At 46.8% G+C, this 16057-nt stretch overlaps 1 protein-coding gene across 1 annotated transcript in view; it reads left to right on the top strand.

The window, feature by feature from the left end:
* LOC117966645 (uncharacterized) overlaps nt 1-16057 on the top strand; it is a 45566-nt gene that overhangs the window by 16769 nt on the left and 12740 nt on the right. The window contains exons 34-72 of the mRNA XM_059009953.1: nt 60-212; nt 449-664; nt 1087-1191; nt 1561-1667; nt 1826-1979; nt 2379-2478; nt 2749-2915; nt 3399-3632; nt 4027-4214; nt 4404-4524; nt 4938-5088; nt 5191-5330; nt 5739-5885; nt 6249-6413; nt 6531-6686; nt 7337-7453; nt 7541-7702; nt 7912-8130; nt 8394-8579; nt 8772-8966; nt 9152-9367; nt 9622-9800; nt 10007-10109; nt 10395-10559; nt 10708-10870; nt 11103-11206; nt 11342-11521; nt 11600-11806; nt 12066-12245; nt 12328-12519; nt 12737-12958; nt 13166-13315; nt 13511-13614; nt 13759-13976; nt 14250-14470; nt 14674-14820; nt 15031-15195; nt 15284-15435; nt 15782-15950. Of these exons, the coding sequence (XP_058865936.1) occupies nt 60-212; nt 449-664; nt 1087-1191; nt 1561-1667; nt 1826-1979; nt 2379-2478; nt 2749-2915; nt 3399-3632; nt 4027-4214; nt 4404-4524; nt 4938-5088; nt 5191-5330; nt 5739-5885; nt 6249-6413; nt 6531-6686; nt 7337-7453; nt 7541-7702; nt 7912-8130; nt 8394-8579; nt 8772-8966; nt 9152-9367; nt 9622-9800; nt 10007-10109; nt 10395-10559; nt 10708-10870; nt 11103-11206; nt 11342-11521; nt 11600-11806; nt 12066-12245; nt 12328-12519; nt 12737-12958; nt 13166-13315; nt 13511-13614; nt 13759-13976; nt 14250-14470; nt 14674-14820; nt 15031-15195; nt 15284-15435; nt 15782-15950 (6420 nt within the window). The remainder of the gene's footprint in view (nt 1-59; nt 213-448; nt 665-1086; nt 1192-1560; nt 1668-1825; nt 1980-2378; nt 2479-2748; nt 2916-3398; nt 3633-4026; nt 4215-4403; nt 4525-4937; nt 5089-5190; nt 5331-5738; nt 5886-6248; nt 6414-6530; nt 6687-7336; nt 7454-7540; nt 7703-7911; nt 8131-8393; nt 8580-8771; nt 8967-9151; nt 9368-9621; nt 9801-10006; nt 10110-10394; nt 10560-10707; nt 10871-11102; nt 11207-11341; nt 11522-11599; nt 11807-12065; nt 12246-12327; nt 12520-12736; nt 12959-13165; nt 13316-13510; nt 13615-13758; nt 13977-14249; nt 14471-14673; nt 14821-15030; nt 15196-15283; nt 15436-15781; nt 15951-16057) is intronic.

Below are 16057 nucleotides of genomic sequence, written 5' to 3' on the forward strand. Positions count from 1 at the left end.
CATCAGCCTGTATCTGCCTGCACAGGTCCTACAGTGTTTGGTTGCCTTGTGTGTTCCAGGGTACTTCTGCCCTCCCGGTCAGAGGGTCAGCACTGGCTTTGCATGTCCAATCGGGCATTACTGCCCGGAGGGAAGCCCTGCTCCTGTGATCTGTGAATCGGGCTCATATCAGAACCTGGACAATCAAGCTGCATGCAAACCCTGTGAAGAAGGTAAGAGGGAGATTTAAATGCAGAGCATATATTAAATGGATTACTGTTTAGGGGATCTTTTAGAATAAAGACACATGTAGCATTGACTATTTAATTTTTTTTTAAAATATGATTCTAACGCTTGTAGTCAGGTACTAGCATATTTAAATACGTCAATGAGAGGTAAATGTAGATGTTTTTTAAACCCTGATTAATCCCTCGTTCGTCGATGACTAATCCAGGTGTCGCTCCTTCAGGTTATTACTGTGATAACAGCCTTGGTCCGGTCCAGGACCCGTCTCAGTACCCATGCCCACAAGGACATTACTGCCCACAAGGCACAAGGTTTGCTACCCAGTATGGGTGCCCAGTTGGGACATTCAACCCCAGGATGAGGGTGCAGGATGTCAGTGGGTGTCTCCCATGTCCTCCAGGAAAGTACTGCTCAGCTATTGGCCTCGCAGAGCCCACAGGTAAAGCTTCAATTACAAAACGTTATTGCAGTGAACGCATAGCATGGTAAAAGCATAGCAGCATAAAGCACAGTGCAAGCACTGCCAAATCGGCTAAAATCATAGCTATTGTAAGTATGGCAAAGCATTGTAACACCGTGTAAAGCACAGTGCTAACGCTGCCCAATCGGCTACATCATTGATAAGTAAGGCAAAGAATTGTATGGTAAAGCACGGTAAATCCATACTTTTTTTAAAGCATGGTTATAATGTTAAACTGTAAAATGACCGTGCAATTTTACATCATTAAACCTTTTAATGGCTTTTCTATCATAAACTATTGTCTTGGGGTCAATGTGTGGGACAGGACTGCAAACCTGAGCAGCATTATTGCAGAACCTGAATGAAGCACATGCCTCCTCCTCCTCTACTTTTTCCTCCAGGAGACTGTTTGGCTGGGTTCTGGTGTAAGCAGGGTGCCCAGACAAGAGTCCCTTCCGATGGCCTTTCTGGTGGAACCTGCTCCCCTGGTCACGATTGCCCCTCAGGTATATGATTCACGCTGTTCCTGTGTTCCCCTGTATACAGCAGTGTCACAGACAAGAGGCTCTTCCATGTCCTTTATTACTTCTCCCTGAGCATATGCTCTCTAATATGCTGTATGTCTGGTTATTCACTGCGGGGTGGTGCCTATAGTGGAGACAGTCCTACCTATGAAAGTTGCATTTTGTCTGGTGAAACACAATACAGACATTCCTCCGCACAAGTTCTTGAACGTATTAGAATCTAGCTCATGGTGACAGACTTGTTCTTGAATTCTGGCTTGTGATTGGATGTGCTGATGGTTTATATATCTTAGGAGACTGTATGCTTAATTTAATCCATAACTTTAAACACCCAATGATTGCTTTATTCAGGGCAGGCTGGACCTTGTCCAGTGGGTCACTTCTGTCCCCGAGGTACAGCCACCCCCCAGCCATGCCCAGTGGGCACCTTCAGCAACCTGACCAAGCAAACATCAGAGGTACAGTATGAGGAGATACTACAGCATTGCATCACATTTTCTTACACTGGTAAAAAGAGATATTTTTTTGGATGGATGAATAGATAAATTAGTAATAAAAGACCAATGACAAAGATGCGCTTTTCTAAGAGCATCTTGTGTGATGCTGTTTGATACAGGACGGCTGTATCCCATGCCTTCCTGGTCATTTCTGTGGTTCAGCTGGGCTCACTGCTCCAACAGGGGAATGCTGGGAAGGATTCTACTGTTCCCAAGGAGCCACAGTTCCTAACAGTCCAATCAGAGACGGCAGAGGTGGTCCATGCCCAACAGGTGACCCAATCAAGCTACTTTCCACCCCACAACTCGCAAGCATACTGTGTGAGATACATGAGCCACATGTATTCAGACGTACTGTACAGCGTGCATATTTCAACTTATAGAAGTATATGGTCTACATGCAAATAAGATGTTAACACAGCTGTAGCCCTCTTAGTGTCTATAGTGACGTAATGCTATTCAGGGCTGTTTAGTGTGGGGTTATGGGGACCCTGCGAGCCCCACAGTAAATGTTGTCAAATTTAAGTATTTGTATTGCATTGTGTACATGTTGTTACCTCATATTATAATGACTTCCTAACACATGTTACTATATAATTAGCATCAATAAAGTGTTTTCTAAGGGTTTTGAATCGTCGCTCATTGTGTGTTTTGTCTGCTTCTTCCCTCCAGGTCATTTTTGCCCCAAGGCCTCTGCTGCTCCCCAGCCCTGTCCAGGGGGGACGTACTGTGCAGTGGAGGGTCAGGCAAGCTGCAGCCCCTGTGTGGAAGGGTACTTATCTGAGTCCAACGAACTGACCTCCACATTGCAATCACTTTACAGTACATGCACACTTCGTTGGTAGTCCTTACAATTACAGTTTGTAACCCAGCAGCCTATACATGTACACCCTACTAAAAAAGCCAGCTCTTACAATTAAAAAATAAATATTGCACCAGTAATAATTTAAAAAGATGCTTGGGGTTTTGCAATAGAAAACCAAGCAGACAGGATATGAGAATTATTAATGGTGACTGTATGTGATTCGCTGTTTTTACACAGGTACTACTGCCCCGTGAGCAGCTCTTCCTATGCTGGTACAGAATGTGCTCCAGGTCATTACTGCCCAACAGGAACCTCCTCCTGGAATCAGTTTTCTTGCCCTGCAGGCACCTACAACCCATTCTCCCGAGGAGCCAGCGTACAGGACTGTATTCCTTGTGACCCAGGTGTGTGAAATGCCCATTGTATGAGTGTGATCTCCCTCTACACACACTGTAGAGTGTCACAGCAACCACATGTATCATTGTGCACCCATGTCATCCCAATTGGTTCTCATAGGATATATCCATAAACATCTTGTGTCCTTGAAAACACGTTTCTTGGTTCAGCTCCATTTTATATGGGCAGTGAGTAAATCTCTATATGGTCCTTTAAGTCCATAACTTCAAAGGATAAAGGCATTAGCCAAAGTGTACGTCTACTTGAGGGGGAGATTCATTAAAAAGATGATCCAGTATTTGTGTTTTTCACAATTAAACGAACAATGCAGAGGCACAGTGTGCCTGTGTTTCTAACTAAAGGGCTTTCCCAATGTTTGCAAGTGTTTTTTTATTCTTTTTCCCCTGATGTGGAGAAATCTATATATGATTTATATGATCATGTTTGAACATTTCTAGGAATGATCTGGCATTACTATTTTGCATTGGCAGGACTCCACTGTGCATCGCCAGGTCTCCCCAGAGCCAGTGGGCAGTGTGCTGCTGGCCACTACTGTGTGGGTGGGGCGCTGACCCCCCACCCTAGCAACGGGATCACTGGAGACCTGTGTCCAAGGGGTCATTACTGCTCAGAGGGGTCAGCAGTCCCACAGCCCTGTCCACCAGGTCACTATAGCAACACCACTAAGAACACCGCGCTCTCAGACTGCCTGCCATGTCCTCAAGGTTTGCACGGCCAAGTTCAACCAAAATACACACCGTATGGTTTTGTAAATCGGCAACAACGTTGTGCAGCCCAGTTCTAATTTCAGCCCTGTCCTTTGTTTAAGTTTCTCATAGCAAAAGCACAGCAAAGTGTAATACAGCACAGTGAAAGCATGGTGAAGCATAGGGAAGCATTGTATAGCCATGGGAAAAGCCAGGTAAAACTGCAAAATTTATACAGGATAGTAAATGATAAATCTTCTTTTATTATTAATATTAATGTAATATGCATTTCTTTATTATAATAATACATTAGATATCAGTCTCTTTTTCATTCTCCTGGTTTAGTATGCTGGTATTGAACTAAGAGCACTGTGCATGCACACCGTGGCTCTTCTTTCTCTTGTCTTGTCAGGGTTCTCCTGTGACGGGCAGGGCCTGTCTGCCCCCTCAGGTTCCTGCCAGGCTGGGTATTTCTGCCCCCCTGGCCAGAACTCCAGCAGACCAGCCTCCTACACCTGCACGGTGGGACACATGTGTCCCCAGGGCAGCTCCCAGCAGAGCCCCTGCCCTCCAGGAACCTACCAGGACCAGCATGGACAGGTGAGCTGGATTACAAACAATAAAGAGCACCTGTTTTAAAACCGCAGCGCTATATATGTGTAATGTATTGGAAAGAGGTGTAAGTGTGTATCAGTCATTAAATTAGACTCTTATGCCGTGCATCTACTTTACCCAATTGCAGTGTGCTTGGTTACTGAAGCGTTATAGATGAAATTTGCAAACCCACAGGCATTGTGCAAGACGTGTATTGCTGGGTTTTCCTGTGCTGGTACAATTCAGACTGAGACGGGTCTCTTGGTTGGGACACAGAACCCCACCCCCTGCCCGAAAGGTCACTACTGTCCTCCAGGTACTTTTTTATGACGGTTTTATCTGTGCACATGTAATAGCAATAGCTTGCCTGCAACAGATACCATATAATGATATTCTTACACAAAGGTGCTCTGCCGTGTGTTCAGTCACTGAAGAATCTACATTTTATATCTCTTTTACACTCTTTTAATAAACTCTATTGTACATTATTGATGTTTTATGTTGATGATATCTCTATACGTATTTACTTTTATTAATGTACTATAAACTGTACTTTTATTTAAATACTAATATTGCATTGTAATCCTGTACTGTCCTGTAACACCTGTAGGTCGCCTTGGATAAAGGCGTCTGCCAAATAAATATATAAATAATAATAATAACTGAAGGTGACATCAACGGAGTCTTAAATAAATTAATGAACTATTATTAAATATAATCCGTTTTCAGGCACAACATTGGGTAGAGAATCTCCTTGCCCCACTGGAACCTTTAATAACCGGACAGGCCTCTCTGATGTCAGCGAGTGTGTGTCCTGTCCAGCTGGAGAATACTGCAGCTCTGCAGGGCTGTCTCAACCCACGGGGGCGTGCATGACAGGGTGAGGAATCACAGAGCGCCAGAGTCCATATGCAATCACATTCTAATACTGTGTTTCGATGTCCACAAAAACATCCAGAAAAACATATTTCTTGACTTTCAGGTTCCTGTGCTTCCTTGGGGCGTTCTCTCCACACCCCTTGGGTGATTCTACTGGAAGAATCTGCACCCCTGGGTTCTACTGCCCCCAGGGTACCACCCGCATGCTGCCCTGCCCTGCGGGGACATTCAGCACCTTGAAGGGTAAGAGAAGAGTGGGTAAAACATCAACAGACTGCGGGAGATTATGCTAGGGCCACCCTGTCTGGAGTCCCAAGACAAGGGACACTGTGGTAGGCTGACGAATCACATTGATTAGATCAGCTGCCTTGCATTTTTATTGGTGTGGATGCCAACTTGTTACAGGTGTGCTAAGGCCAGCTGAGATCAATAGAGATTACCCCCCATTCACCTGATCAAAAGCTATAGGGACAACTACAGGTAGTTAAGTTAATGGAAAAATCAAAGCATTTTTTAAATCAGATGTCTTTTAACTAAGGTCTGTCGTGGTTGTTGCTCTGTGCTCAAAGTCACTTAATATTATTACTTCATATGAATGTGGTAGGTGATCATTACACAGATCCACATATACACATGTAATCCTGGTTGCAGGTGCTGGTTCTGAAGCAGACTGCCGCTTGTGCCCTCCTGGTCTGTACTGTCAGGGTCCAGGGCTGACCGCCCCGTCTGGAAGCTGCAGTGCTGGATTCTACTGCACCGGGGGGGCAAAATCACCAGCACCTACTGACAATACCACAGGTAGCTGAGCAACCATGCAAAACGGATTTCACTGCAAAGAAACGCAAACCCTGGATGAAATCACTTCACCTTTTAATGTGCCAAGATTGAAAGGTTTAAAAGAAATTCCTTTTTAATAATAGAGGTCAAGCCATGGCTGTTTTTTACAGCACTGGGCGGGAGGAATCTCCCTGTATTGCATCAACAACCTACCTGTAGTTATCCCGGAGTCAGTACTAAATATAAATGGTAGATGCAATCCTTCCCTTGTTTTCTATAATGCCCTGCCCATAATTAAATACAATAAATAAACAAATACACAGTGTGTGCAGTACTGGTTGTGCAGTATGTCTGTAAAAGTAAACCCCTTGGCTTTTGTGTTAGGTTATTCCTGTGGAGCAGACACAGAGACCTCTGGTGGTGCTGGGTATTCCCATATAAACAGGTCAACTACTGTCTTCAACCCGAGAGAGGGGTTCACAGGAAACATCTGTCCTGCTGGTCACTTCTGCCCCACAGGGAGCTCCTTGCCATCTCCCTGCCCTCCAGGTACAATCACACCTAAAACCAATCATTTAATTCAAGCTTCAGGTGGATGTTATAAATACTAGGACACCACGTCATGTTTATCATGGCTGTTCTGGGGTTTTACATTGACTATTTCAGGCACGTTTTTGGCCAGACTCGGAGCTCAGTTGCAGACGGAGTGCCAGTCGTGTGTCCCCGGATCCTACTGCTCACAGTGGGGTCAAAGTTCACCAGAGCGCCTGTGTCCTGAAGGATGGTTTTGTCCGGAGGGGTCTGTGACTGGAGAGCAGTCAGGTAAAGGGTAATAATAGGAAATTGAAAAGCATCACCCAGGCAGTTACTCAGAGGCTCCAGATATAGAACAGATTGATATAGATTAAAACAGCAGGAGCAGGGGAACGTTCGGCAAGGGAAAGGGAAAAGTTCAGCAGGATTGCCCAGCAGAGAGCAAGGGTCAGGAAGCTTTAGCACCAGTGGACAGCGATGATAAAGTCTCTCTCTCCTGGGACTGCAGTCTCGAGGAAGTCAGTTTTGAAGGCAGCCTGTGCCTTTGTGCTGTCAGTAAGCCTGCTGGCTTTATTCCAACCTTAATTACAATTTCTTAATGCATTATCAATGCCCTCTAAGTCTTCCAGCTACGTCACATTGGTTCTGAGACGCAACTTTGTTCTTTTTCTCCCAGCAATGTGGTTTTGCTTCGATTTTTGTAAGTAGGTGTTCCAGGCATCTGTCATTGGTCTGCAGTAAACACAATGCTATACTTTGGTACTATAACTGCTCATTATATATATTTTTTTCCAGGTCATTTGCTTGTTTAAGCAAAAAAATAAATACAAGCTCATTTTCCATTTTGCATTTCCACTGACAACTTAGAGTGAAACGCAAGCTGGGTGCAATTGAATATATCATACTTCACATAGAGTTTTTCTGTTTACTTGCTGTAGCATATCAGTGCCCACCAGGACATGCTTGCCCCTTGGGGAGTGCAGAGCCTATGCCCTGCCCATCTGGCTCCTATCAACCTGCACCCAGACAGTCCTCCTGCAGACCCTGCCCCCCAGGTGACTCCCGTGCTGTTATCAGTGCTACAGAATTAGAGCTAAACATCTCAGAATAGATAGCGTCATATCTTTTTTTGTTCTTTGCAGGTTTGTTCTGCCTGAAGGGCTGCTCCTCTCCTTCCCCCTGCCCCCTCGGCAGTGTGAGTGATGCAGCCGGTCTGCAGTCAGAGCTGGGCTGCTCCCCCTGTCCTCCGGGATTCCACTGTAACAGGACTGGGCTGACCGCCCCCACCGGACCCTGCACTGCGGGTGAGTGACCCAGGCCACATGGGACCCCTGTGGCAGTTTAAACTGAAGCATACATTTGTAACCTTACTGAATGAGGCAAGATGCAGTGGCTTTTGTATAACCAAGTGTGATCAAAATGGTATTTTTAAATGCATTTATCACTCCGCGGCCCTTAACTATTCTGGAGTTTCTGTTAAAGCTTGTTTTGCACCTCTGATGTGTTTATAAAGGTTATTACTGCAGTCATGGATCAAAGGAATCCAGTCCTGTCAATCAAACCTTTGGAGATGTGTGCCCACGTGGGCATTATTGCCCTGACGGAAGCAGCCAGCCTGTACCCTGCCCAGCGGGTACCTACCAGCCAGCCACCCACCGCGCTGAGCAGAGGCATTGCCTGTCGTGCCCGCCTGGAGCATACTGTAGCTCGGAAGGGGCAAGCCAAGAAACAGGTGGCATATCAGCACATTTCAGTGCCTTAATGCAGCAGGGGTATACCTGGATCTATTTTAAAGACATTTAATCAATAGTAATACCAGCAGTCATCATTTAGTGTCTCTCTTAATGATCTGGTCCTTAAATTAAAACATTAGTACTAACTGTGGTGTTTCATGTTACCATATATCAACTACAGTAATACAGTGATTTACTGCACTTTTACTAGGCTTTTTACCATTTGTGTAACAATATCAGTAAAAGTTTTTTTTTTTTCCAGGTCTCTGTTTAGCTGGATATTACTGTACAGGTGGTGCAGTCACTCCTACACCACTAGAGGGCTCCACTGAGAACACATGCCTCTTTGATGTTTTCTGCAAGATCAGAACCCCTGCTTACAATTTCTGTGTAAATGGTAGCAGTAGCAACAGGACTAAAGCTCAGACATGTTTTGATTGGTGTTCAGGTAACGCTATCCTGCTGTGAACCACTTCTGAATTATTAATAATTTGTTTGTTTTAAAGTCTGTTCTGATTACATACATAAAGCAGTCTAGAACCGTCTAGAACAGTTTAATAAATACATATTTTTAAAAATGTGCCTAAATTACCGTTGTTGTCTTTGATTTCATTAAGATTGTGGTTATGTTTGTAAACAGCTGGTCCTTGCTGTGATGGAGAGGGTGGATCTGATCCTTCAGGGAGCTGCTCCCTGGGATGGTCATGCCTGGACTGGACTCTGACTAGCAAACCCTGCTCCGTTCCCCCAATCAAAGCCTCTTTGAACAGCTCAGAGACGCTGCTAAAGAGCGCTGTGTGCTGCGTTAACTTCACTGGAGGTGTTTGTCCCAAAGGTACAATCCCACATTTCAAAAATATGTCTTATTGTTTATGAATACGTTCCAAAAAAACAAGCTGGAGGTGTGAACCAGACATGGGAAATGTATTGCAGCTGTGAACAGGAGCAATTTTTAGAAAATTAGAATTTTTGTAACAGCTTGGTTTGTAACTTTTTTTTTTTTTATTCCACTTCCTCCAGGATTCTATTGCCCTGAAGGTTCCGCCTGGCCCGTACCATGTGACCTTGGCCAGTTCTGTCACCGGTCCCGCCTCTCTCTTCCTACTGGACCATGTGCCGCCGGGTTCTATTGTGGGGGTGGGGCATCAGTCCCTAACCCCACTCCCTGCCCCCCTGGACATTACTGCCCACAGGATACCCCTAACCCATTGCCCTGCCCGCCAGGGTCCTTCAATCGTGAGTCATTCTGTGAAAAAGGATTTCATTTGTGTAGTGCATCAAAATAAAAACTGGAAAGAAAACCCCAAGTCAAACAACTATAAATAATTTCATTAAGGAAAGCAATTCAATGAAGCACAAAGGGTACAGCATAAGGCTTTGAAGTATGAGACATTTTCAAGCAAAAATCTGTGCATCATGTTTCACACCCTTTCCACTGTATGCAATATGTAGTGCATACTTGAAATTCACCAGCACACTGTTCCCTGCAGCCTTTCCTGGTGGATCAACATCAGCTGACTGCAGGCCGTGCCTCCCTGGTCATTACTGTGGGCAGCATGGACTGGCTGCTCCTAGTGGCATTTGTGCTCCTGGCTACTACTGTCCGGGCTGCCAGAATTCATCCAGGCCAATGCATTACCCCTGCTCCCCGGGACACTTCTGCACCGAGGTCAGTGAAGTCCATCACTCTGCCATTGTCTGCAGCTAGGCAACTGTGTGAGTTCAGTTCAGCGAAGAAGCAAAGCACGATTGAAACAGCTGTGCTGTTTGTTAAACAGATTTGTTTTTGCTTTGCAATCGGTTATTGGAAGATTGTTTTTTTTAAGGGCAGCACTGTCACCGCGTGCTGCACTCAGTGCACACTGTTTCTTTCAGGGGAGTTCCAATCAGACGAGGTGCCCTTCAGGCACCTACCAGGCTGGCTGGGCTCAGTCTGCCTGTGAAGAGTGCCCAGCAGGGCTCTACTGCCAGGGTCCAGGTGAGAACAACCCATTTTTGAATAAAGGGAAACTGAATAACCTGTACCCAAAAAGACAAATCATTGCAGGGCTTCTGAGGACAAGTGGCTGTTTATTCCTAGTGCCTGTATCCTGTATCGTTTCAGATTTTATCTGCATATGGCCACTTACTGTAGTTCAGATGGCTGCACAGTGGCTGAATGCAATAGGTTCTTATGTTTAATAAGCCTGATTAGGTTTTTGGCATGAGAATAATAAGTGAAATCTGTAAGTGAAATAAGAGAATTTTTTTTTTTTTTTTGTAGGTGTCATCCATCCTGCTGCCTGTCCAGTGGGATCCTATTGTCCACCTGGCTCTACATCAGCAAATCAGTACTTGTGTCCTCCTGGTAGCTATGGAAACCGCCCAGGGTTGGCTAAGGTGTCTGACTGCTCTCCCTGCGATCCTGGAATGTACTGCATGGGTTCAGGTAGATAGCATTTTCACTGGACTACTGTGTCTCTCTGTCTTTAAGGATGAAAAACAGTTTTTTATCAAGGGAAGCGTGCATGCAAAAAATGAAAAGAATAAAAAAAACGCCTTGTGTTGATAGCAGTAATCATGCTGTTTGTTTGTAGGCAGCACCAGGCCGTCTGGGCAGTGCAGCCCTGGGTTCTATTGCACAGGGGGGTCTGCCTTTCCTGCCCCTGGTGATGGTGTGATGGGAGACAGGTGCAGGGCGGGCTTCTACTGCCCCAGAGGGAGTGCCACAGAGCATGCCTGTCCTGCAGGAACCTTCAGGTACAAGTACCGTGAAACAAAGACTTGATTTTGCAGCTAGACATGCATCATTATCATTCTGAGTTTAAAAACAATGGGGAGAAGCTGTGACCCACAGTGCTGTTTTATACACAAGTACAGCTAAGAAACCTCTTTTTAAGACACTTGCTGCAACATTTGCCAGACATGTTTCTTCAGTTTCACTTTTGATTTGAATGTTTGCAGCTGTTGTATTTGAGATTGCTTCTTGCAGTAACAGGCCTGGGCTCTCGGACTCTGCACAGTGTCAGGCCTGCTCACCTGGGCACTTCTGCACTGAATCCGGACAGCCAACTGTCTCCGGGCCCTGTTTGGCAGGTAAATGATCTTAATAGCATTATCTAAACTGGTTGGGACTGAAACTTATCTGATAGATAGCCCTTGTGGTATCCTCAATAAAGGTGCTTTCGAAGTAATATCTGTATAGGTTAAAATCCTATTTTTTTTTTTTAGGTTTTTATTGCCTGGAAGGCTCTCGGAGTTCCACTCCTTTTTTGAAAGAATTTGGGGGTGTCTGCAGCCCGGGACACTTCTGTCCGAATGGGACAGCCCTTCCTGTGCCCTGCCCGACTGGCACGTACAGAGCAGAGAGCGGGGGGAGATCGAAGGGGGACTGCACGCCATGCCCTGCAGGTAATGTGCATTTGTCTGCAGTGTTGTCATACCGGGTCTCTGTTAGAATCCATGCTCATTATTACCTTCCTTTTTCAGGTTCTTATCAGGGTCTGGAGGGTCAAAGGCAGTGCGACCCCTGTCCTCCTGGGTTTTACTGCATACCCCAGGCTTTGCATGCCCAGGGAGCGGTGATCCCACAGCCTTGCCCAGCCGGGCACTTCTGCCCCAGAGAGACAGAGTTTGGCACCCAGAAGCCCTGCCCCCGAGGAACCCACAGCAGGCAGCTGGGACTGACCTCCGCAGGTAACCATCAGGTTGTGTGGTCATGTTTCGTATGAGCTCCAGGGGTATTTGAAATGCTTCGTTTTCCTTGGCACACCGTTATTTTTTATTTTTGAGAAACAAGAAGTTAAGAACATAAGAAATGAGAAGAGGCTACGAAACCCCCCCGACATCGGTAACAGCTATTCAAATAAAGTTGTTCACGTCAGGTGAATTGCATCATTTCTTTGTGGGAACTGTCTATTCTGTGATTTAAGAATAACCTCCGTTCTGGTTGCAGCTGAATGCTCTCCTTGCCCGGCCGGCTATTTCTGTGGTTCTGAAGGTCTGGTTCAGCCCACCGGCCCCTGCGCTCCCGGCTTCTACTGTACAGCAGGGGCCTGGGTACCGAACCCCAGCGATGGGATCACGGGCGCTGCCTGCCCCAGAGGGAAGTACTGCCAGGCAGGATGTGTTGCAGGTGGGAAAGCCATTCCAAATAGAGCGTGACAGAGCATGCATTGTAGGCAGGTACAGCAGCTCATGTCTTCTGCATTGTGCAGGCAGCTGCTATGCAGGATATTACTGCGATCTGGGATCCAGCAGACTGGACCAGAAGATCTGCCCCTGGGGGTTTTACTGCCCGAATGGCACAGACGCCCCCGTCCCGTGTGAGGCTGGGACATACAGCTCTTCAGCCGGGAACAGCCAAGCGACTGACTGCAGACTGTGTCCCTCCGGGCTGTTCTGTCAGGGTAAGGGTAAACTTAATCGAAAAGGTGTTACGGTTTTTAAAAAGAGAGAATATTATTAGAAATTACAAAAATGATATAATGGTTGATAAAAAATAACAGGACTGTAGCAAAAAAAAAAATAACTATGGAAATTAAATTAGTGATTGCATAGGTGTCTGTTTTAACAACACAGTTTTTAGTGTACATTATATATATATATATATATGTATGTATGTAGGCGATGCCAACGCTGCTCCAGGGGGTCTGTGCTCAGAAGGGTTCTACTGCCCCCCAGGGCAGATCTCATCCAGACCGACTGCCTCTCGCTGTCCCCCGGGGCATTACTGTCCTGCAGGGTCAGCTGCCCCAAAGCCTTGTGGGATAGGAACCTTCCAGCCACGGGAGGAACAGGGATCATGTGACGTCTGTCCGGCAGGCTTCTACTGCCACCCATCCAATGGTGAGACAAATGTTCTTTAAAAAATATATATATATATTTTTGCTTTTTTCTATGGCGATGTTGTACAAATTCATGCCGACAGATTCCATCATTATAGCTAATCAACACCCTGATGTATTACCGCAGTAGCTTCCTGTGGAACAGCTTGCACCTGACTGGCAGGGAGACCCTCACTCGATTGATGTTTCTTGCTCCTCTCTTATACAGAATCGGGAGTGGTGCAGCCCGAACCGTGCCCTCAGGGTTATTTCTGTCCTCCTGGTACCGAGTCGGGCACCAAGTCACCCTGCCCCAGAGGAACCATCGGACCCCAGACAGGAGCCGGCAGCCCAGCCCAGTGCCAGCCCTGTCCTGCAGGTAAGCTGGGGAGGAAATGGGAATCTAAACGATGGGGTTTACATGCAGTGGGGTTGGGGGGATCTCTCTCACACCCAGTCCTGTTTAATCACTATTAACAGAATAGCTACATTATTACCGGTAATAATGGTACTGCCAGGTTACCGGGAGAAGGAAGCTTGCTGATCTCATCCTGTTTTCCTGTTCTGTGTGTAGGGATGTACTGTGCATTCCCAGGCCTTTCCGAACCCACAGGACCCTGCCACGCTGGTTTCTACTGTTCTGTGGGAGCTAGCAGCCCGAACTCCTCTGAATACATGGTAAACTTATTCAGTTTCATTGGGGGTGCAGTTTTACAAATCAGATTTTACTATAACTTAAAAAACTTCAGGGACGTTGTGTGTTTATTTGTTTTATGCTGCATACATATGTCTACATACATCTTTCTTTTTGATCCTTCCCAGGTTAAATCTGATGGGATTTCCTTTGCTGGTAACAATGTGTGCCCGGTCGGTCATTTCTGCCCAGCTGGTACAGGATACCCACTGCCCTGTCCTGCCGGCTCCTTCTCCAACTCTCCGGGACTGAAGGGAGCAGACCAGTGTGAGCAGTGCCCCCCTGGGTACCACTGCCACAGCCCTGGGCTGGCACACCAGAGCCAGCCCTCCCCTTGTGATGCAGGGTAACTCATTCCATCCCACTCGTCATGATGTAGAAAGATTGCGAATACAATATTATGCAGAATCCACTGTTTTAAAAAGTTATGTGGCATTCAAGCACAGACCTGCCATTTTGTACTTTTTAATGATTCACTGAAAATTGCAACGAGTTCTATTGAGAGAGCAGCACCAGCTGAAAACATCTTCCATGGGTACCATCTTTTACCAGGATATGAGAGTTTGTTTTTCTTTGTTGGTCCTGTGAGCGTCATTAAACGGTACTGCATTTTCTTCAGCTACGTATGTCTTGGAGGAAGTGCTACCACCCGTCCTACTGATGGTCTCCACGGTTACCTGTGTCCCAGTGGGTTCCGCTGTCCTGCCGGGGCTGGCATTGAGGTGCCCTGTGAGCCTGGCACCTATAGCCCTATGCCAGGGGCCAGCGTGTGCCTTCCCTGTCCTGCCGGTACCATGTGCAACTCCACCAGCACTGAGGAGCCCAGCATCTGCCCCAGAGGTAAGATGAAACGACTTATACCCACCAAGGAATGTACTTCAACAAGTAGCAACCAGTACTGGTAGCAACCAAGCCAGATTCATTTAAAAGCTACCTCCCTAAGCAGTCAGTGTTGTGCTGTTGATTTCTCCTTCTGATTTTATGCCAAGTTCAGCAAAAGAGGGTAACGTCATCAATTCCCTCTCTCTCCCTTGGGTCCCCAGGTTATTATTGCCCCCCGAAGACTGCCCTGCCCCTTCCCTGCCCCGCAGGCACACTGAGCAGCCTGGAAGGAGCCCTGTCTGTCTCTGCTTGTGTGTCCTGCCCAGCTGGACTGTACTGTAGGGGAGAGGCAAACGCAGGGCCTGACGGTGGGTGCACAAGTACTGAACATGTGTTAAAATAGATGTCAATAAATGGTCACTGCACAAGGACAGCAATATTAAGATTGTTCCAAATGCTTGGCAAATGGTTACAGTGGAGGATGTTATGTTATTGCAGATCAGTTATTTTGCTAACAGTTATCGTTAATCAGTAGGCATTGCAAGTATATTATTTTCCGATTAATTTCCTCACTCCAGGCCCATGCCTGCCTGGGTATTACTGCCAGGGGGGTGCGGTTGATGCAGTACCACAGGGCTCTGCCGTGTTTCCCAAGAACGGACCCTGTCCTCTCGGTCATTACTGCCCAGCGGCAACTCTCACACCAGTGCCCTGTCCACTGGGAAGCATCAAAAACACAACAGGTGGGTCTCTCGAAACAGAGAGAGCGAAGCATGGAAACTCCATGACTCTGTCCCTGCCCTTCACCTGTGTGTGCTATGTCCCTTGCAGGTGGTTCTTCCTTGGCAAGCTGTCTGCCCTGCCCGGCTGGTCACTACTGCGCCAGCGAGGGTCTAAGCATGCCCAGTGGCCACTGTTCTGCAGGGTTCTATTGCCCTTCAGCATTTACCGCCATCAGCCCCAACGCCTTCCTCTGCCCAAAGGTGAGAGCTGGCTAATACAGGGGTGTGTGTGTGTGTGTGTGTGTGTGTGTGCTCACGTTATACAGAGTTTGAAAGATGAAGGGACCATGGCATGGCACAGATAATACTGCTACACTGGCATTAAGAGAGCACAAACATGTGTGGGGATCATCTGGACAGGAAACTGCTCCCTTACAGGAGAACGCATTATCCTTGTATCTCTGGTAACAGAGGTTTTACAGGCTTCTGTTGATTCCATACCCTGGCCTCTTCAGGCATTAAAAGCATATGTCTTCAAACTCCCATGAATGCCCTATATTGTATATAGTATAACTATGCATGATACTGACACCACCTCTCTCCTCAGGGCCACCACTGCCCCCCCGGCTCGGCTCACGCACACCCCTGTCCGACTGGAGAGTACCAGCCCAACCCGGGGTCTGATTACTGCATCCCCTGCAGACCGGGCTTCTTCTGCGAAGAGGCCATTGCTGGAGACCCCCGACCCTGCCCTCCACACACATACTGCCCCGCTGGTACACCCCCCCCACTCACAGTAGATGTTGTGTGTAATCGCCCCCTGCCGTACTGTGCATGTGCTTTATTGATGAGCTGCTGGGTACTCTCTGCTCATACAGCTCCA

The sequence above is a fragment of the Acipenser ruthenus genome, chromosome 40 (assembly GCF_902713425.1).
Source record: "Acipenser ruthenus chromosome 40, fAciRut3.2 maternal haplotype, whole genome shotgun sequence".
Taxonomy (NCBI): Eukaryota; Metazoa; Chordata; class Actinopteri; order Acipenseriformes; family Acipenseridae; genus Acipenser; species Acipenser ruthenus.